Source organism: Diadema setosum, chromosome 1 (genome assembly GCF_964275005.1).
Source record: "Diadema setosum chromosome 1, eeDiaSeto1, whole genome shotgun sequence".
NCBI classification, from domain to species: Eukaryota; Metazoa; Echinodermata; class Echinoidea; order Diadematoida; family Diadematidae; genus Diadema; species Diadema setosum.
Genome location: NC_092685.1, coordinates 6336377 through 6348247, shown reverse-complemented (window position 1 = coordinate 6348247; position 11871 = coordinate 6336377). Strand labels below are relative to the sequence as shown.

The 11871-nt window shown below is 37.3% G+C and overlaps 1 protein-coding gene across 1 annotated transcript; it reads right to left on the bottom strand.

Annotated features, from left to right (window-relative positions):
* Positions 1–4461: 4461 nt before the first annotated feature.
* On the bottom strand, positions 4462–11620 carry LOC140226158 (leucine repeat adapter protein 25-like). The gene is made up of 3 exons (XM_072306651.1): positions 11496–11620; positions 7819–8363; positions 4462–5525 (listed from the first exon to the last, which is right to left on the bottom strand). Exons 2-3 carry the CDS (start codon positions 8074–8076, stop codon positions 5340–5342), a joined length of 444 nt encoding a protein of 147 aa, XP_072162752.1. The 5' UTR covers positions 8077–8363; positions 11496–11620; the 3' UTR covers positions 4462–5339.
* Positions 11621–11871: the final 251 nt, after the last annotated feature.

The following is an 11871-nucleotide window of genomic DNA, read 5'->3' as shown; positions in this document are numbered from 1 at the left end:
AAGGTTCTTATAAACAAAATTAATGCAGAAAAGTAATTAAGGTTTGATCGGAACAAATCCCCTTTAATTTTTTTTGTTTTGTTTTGTTTTGTTTTTCATCGCCAAAGTTGGGATGCAGCTTATCCGGCGTTGCGGCCTTATTGCTAGCGAATACGGTAATGTGCTAGGCGTGTGAGCTGATGGACTCTTTGAATGGTCATGTAGGCAACTGGATTTTACTTCTTGCTCAAGTTTGATTAGCCTAGGTCTTTTAGGTGATAATATCCAGCACATAGCAGTTATTTTGGTGTAGCTAATCTCATTAAATCAGAAGCTTTAGTTGACATGTACATACATGTACAATGTATAACAAAATCAGGACCAGAGAAATTCAGTTTATCACATCCAATTTCCATCACTTCAAGTGTCTGTCGTATATCATTGAAAACGTGTTTCAAATCCCAAGAAACAGAACAACATTTGATCGAAACATTTTTCTACTGCTTGCATTATCAATCATGAACCTCTTTCCTGCTGGTCAACTATCACACTGCTCATTTCAAATCACTTTCAATGTTGCTATGAAAACTAAAGTACCCCCACATTCCCAAGTTTGACTGCAGGCTTGGGAACAGTTTGAAACGGCCGACCACTACCAGGCTGGGCATGTTACAGTCATGAGACGCACAAACACACATGCACACGCCACGCACACACACACACACATACAGTAATATGCATCACCCCGCAAAGAATTGAACCACATTGCAGATGCTGATGCTGATGTATCACACCTTCACATTAAGGTTAAAGGGATGGTACAGTATTGGTGGAGATCAGAATTGGGCTTTTTAACTTTTTGTGAGATGTACCAAGATAACACTTATGAAATAATACAGAGCATACTTTAGGAGGAATTCAAAGTTTATTTGATGAAAATCGGGTTTGGAATGACTGAAATATCAAAAACCAAAGTAAAACAAAGCAATCGTAATAAAGTGTGGGTCCCACACTTTATCAGAATCGCTCTGTTTTGGATATCTCAGCCATTTCAAAACCAATTTTCATCAAATAAACGTTGAATTCCTCATGGAATTACATGCTCTTTCATTTTTTCATAAGAGGTTTCTCATTTTCTCACCAAAAATGTTAGAAACGTAAAATCAGGTCTCAATCAAAACTATAAGATCCCTTTAACTGCACATGTACATACATGTATTTAGTTTTCTGGAGGAAAGGTATGGTTATTTATATCAAATACACCAATATCTTTCCTCTGTCACCAAACATTACCTTGGACAACAGCAAAAAATTAATATTGACAGAAGAGAAGTATTGTAATGGTTGGCAATCATCAAATATGAACTTTATTTGTCCTCTGTGGCACATAGAAGAGTAAGGCAGAGAATTGTGAAGACATAAGAACTCCCATCAGTTAGTACTGTACTGCATTCTCCCACTGCACAGAAATTCAGTCATTTCACTCATACCTCACAGTAGGATAGTACTGACGTATTAACTGCATGGAGTCCTACTCATCACCTGATAAAAGTGTGCTACCACAGTACTCCGTACATGCAATTCACACTTGAAAGTGCACTTGAGTGCTACAAAGAAAATTATGTAATTGCGACAGAAGTGAAAAAAAAAAGTATGTCTTCAACATATTTTGTTGATCATCCTTAACAAATATGTGAAACAGTATAAAAAGCTCATGATTACGAAACTTTCCAGTAGAAAATATTGCAAAACCAACAAATTTAGTTACCTTAGGATAGTGCGATCTATGCATTTGTCAATACAATAATCATTTTGAAAGCAAAAGGGGGTAACAGTGGTCACAAGACAACACTTCACAATTTACGATGAGAATACTTTGATTCAATCAAGTTCTTTGCTCCCCAGCAATTATATTTGTGGAGTTTAGCAATTTACAATTTCAAGAATATGAAAATGTGAAATTTGGCCTCAAATTTGCCCTGTGCCCCCCCCCCCCAAAAAAAAAATCAAATTAAATAAGGTCCCTGAATTTGCTGTGTTCAAACTTGACATAATTACTCACTGATAAACTTACTGATAACATTTTCTTAATAGTACCACTTTTGGTTAAGATTTTTTTTCCTCTTTTTTTTTTTTAAAGATTGCCTATTTTGGGATTTTAGGATGGGGAGGGGTGCCCAATGGGTTCATGATACCTACTTGTACAAATAAATATCACATAACCCTTGTGACAATAACTGCCAAGTTTGATGAAAATGTGATGATGCATTCCCAAGGTAAAGATGAAAATGTAAAAGTGGCCACCAATTTGGTCCCCCCCCCCCCAAAAAAAAAAAAAAAAATCGGGCCCTAATAAGGGGGTACCCCCAATCTGCTCACATTGCATGCAATGTGTTACATATGACAGGCCCGTTGAAGTTTTCATGAGCCATTTCATCTTTCTTATATGAATTGAGGTTCACTCTTCCTGTTACATTAATGCAAAATTCATTGCAGTCACAAATTTGTCAAGCATGATGAAAAAAGGGCAAAATAAATAATCATGATTAGTTATCGTGATCAACCATACCATGAGTGGAATCAAGAACAGAAGTCTCTCCAAACAGAAATGCTTTGAAATTTCAAACTTCATCATCAATACATTTGTACTACAAGTACAAACAAATTTAAATTAGGGTCAACTGCAGATAAACTTGTATGACAAACTGTTTGAAAAATTCGGCTCATTGGGTGAGGATGATTTACACCATTCAAGGTTTCTGGATCTCCGTCTTTACATCCAGGTACAATTCATACCTTATTTTGTTTTGTTTCTTTTATAAAATACTAGATACATGTACATACTAACCCTGTGATTAATTTGCCGAATCACTACATGTACAACATTGCAAACCACAGGCTAAGAAAATACACCTTCCTTTTACATGGCAACACTGAATACTCTATTCCAATAATGCAATGTGGCAAGTTTGTTTTGTTTTTTTCCCACACTACTCTGTACACTTACATTTAACTTTACAATGTATAACAAGTTAAATAACGATGGCTTGACAAAGGAACAGAACATGCTGTACATACATACAATGTATCTGGCAAGAATTCCTCATATTGCATATCAAGTGTAAGTTACAACAGAAAAGACTGATACAGATATAACTAAGACGGCAATTTTCCAATTTTGGGCTGTATATTGCTACAGATGATTTGTTCAATCTACAAAAAGTTTAAAACAGCTATAAATATTACTATAAATACTAATAAATAATTAAAATAGGGAATTATAGTACCATTTCAAAATCATACATTAGAACTGTGAAGTACAATGTACCAGTACTTGCCAAAATATGGCATAGTGTATATGGGAGCATACATTTGAAACTTGTGTGGTAATGCAATTCACAATTCATAAGTGTTTAGGCAGGAACCTTAGAGAGTTATTCTGAGATTTGATTTAATACTTAGGGTACTTTGGTGGCATTACCAAAAAAACAAAAACAAAACAACCCTAAAAAGAGAAAGAATCAAATGGCAATATTTAAACAAAATGTGAATTAAGACATCAGTTTTGATGAGAGTGACCTACGAATATCCCAAATACCAAACATAAATTATGGAATTTCATGACAAAGCACTGTCTCTGAATATTCTTAAAAATAATAATGGTAGTCTGGTCTTTGTCTGTTCACATGAAAAAGACCTAGTCACACAGCTACAAACAAATGCACACACCCATAACATGTGTATACCATTTGCAATGCAATTATCAATGGCAAGGGAAGTTGGTTGTACTGTGAATATTTTTAATTGTATTACTAATACTGATCGTCATTGCCTCAGCTAAGTATAATCAATCATAAAATGTCTGTACAACATCTGCCATTTTGTTTGAGTCTAAGACAACCCACCTTCACAGGTACATCAACAGAACTCATTTACTGGCCAACACTCGCTCAACAATGCTAAGCAGAGTAACCTTCTTGCGATTTTGCGAGTAATTTCATACATACGCAAACATTGTTGGCACATACAGTATGTTTGTTTTACTGTCTCTACCTTGTTTCTAATGGGCCAAGATTGGTAAGAAAGGGCTGCTTATGTCAAATATCTATAACATGTGTCAATCTCAAATCACTACTTAACTTATTGCTAATAAATAATCTGGGCAAGAAACGTTCTTTGGAGTTGAAAAAAAAAATCATGCTTATAAAAAGGATACAGAGGATTATACGATATACTGCAAAATCATAGTAATAATGAAGTACAATGGACATTGGTTTCATTTTGTAGAGAAAATTCACTTGAGAGGGCCAGTTTACTAATATATTCTTGCCGGACATTAAAATAATTGTAGTATGTCTATAGCATCCATACCTCTGTTCACTTATTCAAAGGCAATTTGGACATGGCCATGTTTGATATTTTAAACACCTGCATGAAGAATGGGAGGATTGTGCTTTTAAATATCACTTTGATATGATGCAGTTTTCAGAGTGAGGTATGCCATTTGCATGTTAGTCACTTTGTCTCAAATACTAAACTACTGAAGTAATTCACCTGGATGCAAGTACCTACACAAAGGAAGAAAGTAACTACTTTTCTAAGTCAAAGTATTCACAGATTGCCAGTTATGCATCATATAAACTTTCAAAATCATTTGTCAAGGCACATCAAATAGTCAAAATTGCAAATAACATTCCATAAAAAAAAACAAACATATCATCTCAGTAGTACTATATTTTGTATGAGCAATGCATAACCTTACAGTGTTCTGCCTAGCAGCAGTCTACTAAACACAAGTAAAACACCTAGATACACTCCTGCGCGAAGGAAAAGTAGATTGAGAGAAAATTCAATTTTTGTTTGCTGGGTAAACAATGCACCCCATCCTTGTGTTTGCTGGCATGTATGATTTTCATATTTCCTTGCTCTATACAGCTCATGCTCGTGCTAACAAGAAAAGCCTCACTTTTTGGAGTACAGAATATTTTTTCTCAAGGTCACTTTGCATATATATATTTCTCAAAAGAATGTGATTACTACACTACTGCATGGCATACTCTTGCGAAGAAAAAAAAAGAAAGTATCTACAAGAAAAATATTGCTGTCCTGCGTAACTCAAGCCAGTAACTAAACTGGCGTATTGATTGACAAGAAAAGGCATATTACTACTGTTGTCATGCATATAATATTCCTCTCAATTCTTGTCTACAACTTGTGCATGCTATAACAAAGAGAAAACAATAATGCTCACTACTGCTTCAAGTGCATCACCACTATGAAGTGTGAACGCTGAGAAACTTTTGAAAACTGCTGCTGTGATGGGCGAGGCGAGATGGACTTCATGACACATCCACTATCTGTCACTCCTCCTCTTCCTCCTCAGCATCCTCATCCAGAGCAGACAGCTGACTGATCTGTGAGTCATCTGGGTCCAAGTCCAGAGAGCTGTCCACCACTTTCTCCATGTCCGATTTGTACTCCTGTATGGACTCGTGTAGTGACCACAGTTCACTCAGAAGTGACATGTCCAATTGACGCAGGCCGACCTGCAAATGACATAATAGGCACGTACGAGACAAACTTTAGTCAGCAGCAAAACTGCAATGTGACCAATAAAAGACAATGAGATCTTAAGCTTGTTATAAAGAAAAAGATACACTTTTGTGGTGGTACATGACTATTTTTCACTGGGAATGAAATAGATACTAGTTGAAAACTAAATATTGAAAATTGGTAATGATGCCAAAGTCAGTGTATGAGTCATTCATATGCACATCAGACCATTTATATGCATTTTCCACAAAGTGAAAAATGTCTCTCATTGCTCATTGCAAATCTGTCAAATATTGACAAATGACTTCAGAGGTTATATTTGCATGATGACTTTTTTTAAAGCACATGAGCTGCATCAAATAAAATGCAGAATGAAACAGTGCATGATTTCATTTCTATTACTTTCTAGGTTATCTCTTCAAGTTACTTCATTTCTTTTCACTCAAATTACATTTGTATGTACACATATATAAAGATATTCTGCCTTTTTTGTTCTTTTTTACAATTCCTCTACATTGTTCAGTGATTGTGTTATTCTAATCAAGTTAATTGTTGTGAATAGTGTGATTCTGTATAATTTTTTCAATAAAACATAAAAAAAAAGATTGACAAATATCATAAAGCTTCAAAAAATGAATAACACAAAGTAATGAGAACAACTGAGAGTGCCAATTAATCACAAGATTCAAGATTAGGCCACGGAGAACCCCTTTCGCAAATTATGCATTTGAAAACCAAAAGCATTTTTGACAGTTAAAATAATATTCAAAGCCAATTCTTGATGCAGGCTGAATCTTATTTTACAACACAATCATTGTGCATTCAACATCATGATTAGTCAGGTTTATAAAATAAGATGTTGTGCTCGTATGTTGTAATTTTGACAACATTCAATTCCATGAAAACCAAAATGTTCCACCTTGCCATTCCATTTCAAAAATTAAAATAACAAAAAGCAAATTCACCAGGGAATTAAACATTTAAATCCATTGGTCCTAGAGCTGTGGATTTCTAAATCTACTTAGCATGTGTGCAAAGCAAGCACTGCACGATGGTGGCCATTGGTGGGGCAAGTGTGTGTCATCATAACATACAATCACATCAACTGGAAATCATAAGTCATAATTGTGTCTGCATGAAAACACAGAGCACAGGAATAAATCTAGACATACATGTAGTAAAGAACTAAATACAAATGACTACCATGCCTAGTGTCAATCTTGGCATAGGCTGATATACATGCAGGCTATTTCAACCATGTGCTATCAGGCCTCGAAATAGGATTTTGGAGGGGCAAGGCCATTTAGAAAAGGGCACTTTTTCCAAGAGGCCAGGGCACTTGGGTCAGTCAGAGGGGCACCAAGGCCACACTGGAAAGGGCATGTTGGGTGTTTATACGTGATGTGAATGCCCCATAGAGCTGTATGCTATCGACCGTGCTGCTACACTCCAGCAGCGCACGCACGCATAAGATCTCTCCACAGCAGACGACGTTAGGCAGTAGGCCATACACAATACGATGTAGGTTCTGTAATACAGTACGTTCTCAACGCGTACGCCGCGCTCGCTTTGGAGCACTTCCGGCGCCATTTTGCTTTGAACATGAGGGCATGAATGCAGAGCGAGAGAGATGGCAATGCTCGCAGCCGTCCGACAGGCCTGGCATTTTTTAGCATGGCTTGCGACCACTTGCTCCGGCCCGCCGCTGCCTAGCTACATGTAGTAACTCTATGGCCGCTGCGCTGCGGAGGCAGTCGGGACAGTGAAAGCCGATCGGGCGTACATGTACGTAGACTTCTACACGTCGTCTCGTATCTCGGAAAGATACTTTGAGTTTGAATCAAATATATTGGGACGCGAGTGAACTGAAGGTATGATATTTGAGATCAGGAAAGTTGTTCAAGCTTATTTAAGTGTAGACTTTGAGAAAGGGCATATTATACGTCATAAATAATAACTTTCATTCTAAAAGGGCACCACGGCCACAAGAAAAAGGGCACATTTTTTTTGGCCGTAACTTTGATCAAGGAAAAAAAGGCATTGCGGCCAACGAGAGGGGCACCGACGGCCATGGCCGTCGGTGGCCGTCGGTTAATTCGAGGCCTGTGCTATTATTCATATACCTGGACTTACAGATTTTTATGTTTTTTGTTTTTGATTTTGTTTTGTTTTTTTTTAAACAGAGAAAGATAACCAACTTAAACTTTGGCCCCAAACCCGATTCCACAGGCCAAACCACTGTCACTCAATTTCAAAGCTTCTGCTAAACACTGAAATCCTCCTTACCATTTCTTTCCGCAGCAATGCCAGGGCAGCATCCAGATTTCCCCTGGGAATCTCGATTCGTTTTCTCTTCTTCCTGCCTCCGCTCTTCTTTACGTGACTGGGTGAGAAGCCCGCTGCCAGGTGATCTTGGATATCGGTCTGATGGGCCAAGATTCTGCTCGTCTCTCGCCATATCCCACTGTTGGCATTCAGAAGTCCACTCAAACTCTTAGGCAAGGCCGGTAATCCTGGTAACTTTGGGTTGGAGTTAGCATCCATGATGTTATATTGCCTTTGATGAAATCTACCTCAGATAAATATATGGCAGCTGTTCATCGAGGTGCGAACAAAGTCTATGTCCCACTGCAGCCTTGACTCCTTTACTGGATGATACCAGTAGCTCCCAGATGGGTTAAACAATGCAGAGCAACAGTTTCAGTCACAATATGCCATGTCTGTCAGACTGGAAGAACTCTCCCTGTGCAGATAATCCAGTCAACAAACGTAAGCAATGAGCCGCTGCACTGTCTCCACTGCTTGTTGCTTTGATAGAAAGCATGGGATTCCTGAGGGTAGACAAAAAATGCCAGAAATGATGGTTAGGATTTAGCAACATCATAGCATCATAAACTGAGGGACATTAAACTTTGGTGAAAAAATTTCAAGGAGGAAAAGGTTAGTATCACAGGAACAACCATTAAAATACAGATTGATCTTCTGATGTAGGCAATCAACATCAATTCTACACACATGGTGACCTCCAATGTACAGTACGCTGGGCTAAAAATGATCTTGAAGCAAAATATACAGTATACTAAAACAGTACAGCTTTGCTTGCTGTATAGCATTGGTTTATGTTTACCTGGTGAGAGCACCTCTGAACAAAAAGTGCTTTGAGTTGATGGGAAGGGTCTGAGTAAAATGTGAGAAGTAATGAAAACATTTGTTATTAAATGAGAGCAAGGGATTATTAAGCATTATCATTTGGCAAAATTTGAACAAGTTCTATTAAAAATGTATATCAGCAGTTGCAATCTTACAAATTTCATTGTACAAAAGGAGACAGACTCATACCCTACTTGGTTAATGTTTTCTACAAATACACAAGATAACCACTGGAGGAAAAAGAAGAGTTCAGCGACCAGCCAGCAGAAGATTATGAAAAATCTTAAACATAGCAATTAGCAAGCCAACTGTGATTTCCTGGTGGTATTGCTTAAAAGAAGTCTGATGACTGAACATACCCCTTGTGCAGTCAATAACTTCTCTGATATCATGGAGAAACAAAGTGTGAGTCACTCTGTTTCTCATTTTTTTTAAAATCAATTTGCCTCCCTTGATGATAAAGATTACTGTGAATGCCACATTTTTCTATAGTATTTTCATGAATTTCATGAGTAAACTTATTGTATGTGATCTTTTCAGTGATAAGCCCTATATCTTTTGCTTATTTCATCAGTCAACTGAAATTTGCAAAGCCACGCAATAAAAGGCCAATATTGCACCATGGTAAAAATGTTCTATATCATAGTCTCCAAGGTGGAAAATCACTAACTTCCTCCTGAAAATGGATAGTGTATTTATTTCTAATTCTGTCAATGTGGTTCTTAACTTGAAAGCAAATTCAACCACTTTCAAAATTGTTTTTAAATATTATAACTCCAAATTATTGAAATATAGTCCCCCATGGTGTATACAGACAACACGTGTTCCAAGTTACTATTCCATACTCTAGAGATTATTTAGGTGAGACACATTCTTTGATGGAGTTCTGTTCTAGATCACAGCTCTGAATGGAACATCCATATATGCCTGTGCATGAACAGCCATTTCAGCTTCCATTTCCTGAATTATATCAAATGAAATGGAGTAGACCCATGTCTATGCAGTATCTAATTTTTATGTACCACATGACTGACTCTGATATGACCTTAAACAATCCAGACAAAAAACCTGGCATCAGAGTTTACAAACACGTAAATTTAATTCTTCCTGTTTACACTGGTTTAGGACCAAAAGAAACGGTATGTAAACATTTCTTTATCTAATTTAACAGCCAGCAGAGCAGACAACTTGGTCCTGGTGACAATTCTGAGGTCAGCTTATGAGCATACAGGGAAAGAATGGATAGAGTAAGCAACCTCTGAAACAGGAAATTGTCTAGTCAGAAGTAGGAATGAAAAATAACAATCACCCAGAAGAGCATCACAACACAAGGAAGGCAGTGATGATAGAGGATCTACATTGTAATTGTATGTGTACAAATTGTAGATAGGGCCTAGATCATAATTATTCAGGCCATATCCTATTCCTAGTAAACCAGTCTAGACTTTATCCATAGTAACCACGTTAGAGAATACAAGGAAGTAGAACTTGCTTGTGTTCAGTACTACTAGAACCAATACCAGAAAACCATTTTACTGTACTGTAGGCCCTACAGTCAATTTATGTCTATCATGATTCCTTTCATTTATCCCAATAGTAACGCTAATGGTCTAGCATTTCATTAGCAATACGGAGTTAAGATCTAAATTAATTCTGAAATGCAGGAAATACTGACATGTAATAGGTCAACATGGCCTGGCTTGTAAAAGCTATGGTAATGACTTATAAAGTTATAATGTACCATAGCAATCCTTAATAGCATCACAAAAGCATCTAGTTGATCAAGACACAACATACCTTCGTTATAAATATCAAGACCATGGCATCTAGATTCTATCTATGAACTTTTAACATCAGCAGATCAGACACTAGACTTGCTGGTATAACTAACCACAGCTGACACAGTCCACAGTAAATTACAGTAAATTTGCTAGATAAGAGAATTGTATTAGGCCCTAATCTAAATTAATATTTAGACCAAAAAAAAAAGCTACAAAAATTTACACCGTCTGGCACATTACTGTGCTATCGTCATTTGCAATGCTGTGGCTGTACGGATCCCTTTGCTTTGTTTCAGACTCTCTCTGCCCTATAAACCACAGTCGCGGTGATGCATAACCATCCTCACTTCATACCATTGAGCTCATTGGTATTAACAGCTGATTAAAGCCCAAAGGGTGTGTACAGTTTTGGTTGAAATGAGGATTTAGTTTTTAACATTTTGCAAGATATTCAGAAACCACTCTCTAGTCTCATGTCAAAGAGCATGCAATTCTAAGGGGTATCAAAAGTTTATTTGGTGAAAATCGGTTTTGAAATGGCTGAGATATCCAAAAACAATGTGAAACAAAGTCAAAGAGATTCCGTATTATAAAAGGCGTGGCCTGTCGCCTAAAATAATTAGAGTTTTATTATTGTCACTTTTTGGAATATCTCAGCCTTTTGAAAACCAATTTTCATCAAATAAACGTTGAATCCTTCTTAAAATTACATGCTCTTTCACATTTCATAAGAGGTTTCTCATTACAGTGTATCTCACTTAGGAATGTTCAAAACATGAATCCCCACCTCAGCCAGTACTGTACAGTCTCTTTTTAAACATGCGAGTTTTGTTCTACGTTACATTCTAATACGTAGTAGGCCCTACAACCTTTCAATCACTGGTGAAGACATTACTGACTGTTCTTATCGTCTCCGACTCTTACTCTTAGCTTAGTAAGTGTAACGTTAGGATCAGTATCAGTGGATCTGGAATCCAAAGAGCATGAAGACTATTAAAGAGTTCTAGGCCCTAATAAAGACGGCTAACTTACGGAGCGAGGGTGTTCAAATACGAGAGGCGAAGGCAGAGAGTCCTTTTAGCTGTTCAAAGACGTAGACGTAGACGTAGACTAATCATGGGGAGGGTTTCGAGGCGTGATGATCGAGAATGCAAAAGATGTCTCTGGTCCAGATGCACTTAGTGGTCCTGACTGGATGATGCGGCTGCACAGATTTCATTGAAACTGCGTTGGTGCGCTCGCTATGCACTTGCATTGCATAAATGCATCCGAGTAAATGCATGTCAAACATGCACTGAACACACTGAACACATTCAACAAAAGTACGTGCACGACTATTATGGCAAGCCAAAAAGAGAATTTATCTACATTGTATTTATTTATTCAAGATTTCATGCGTGTTCACAAA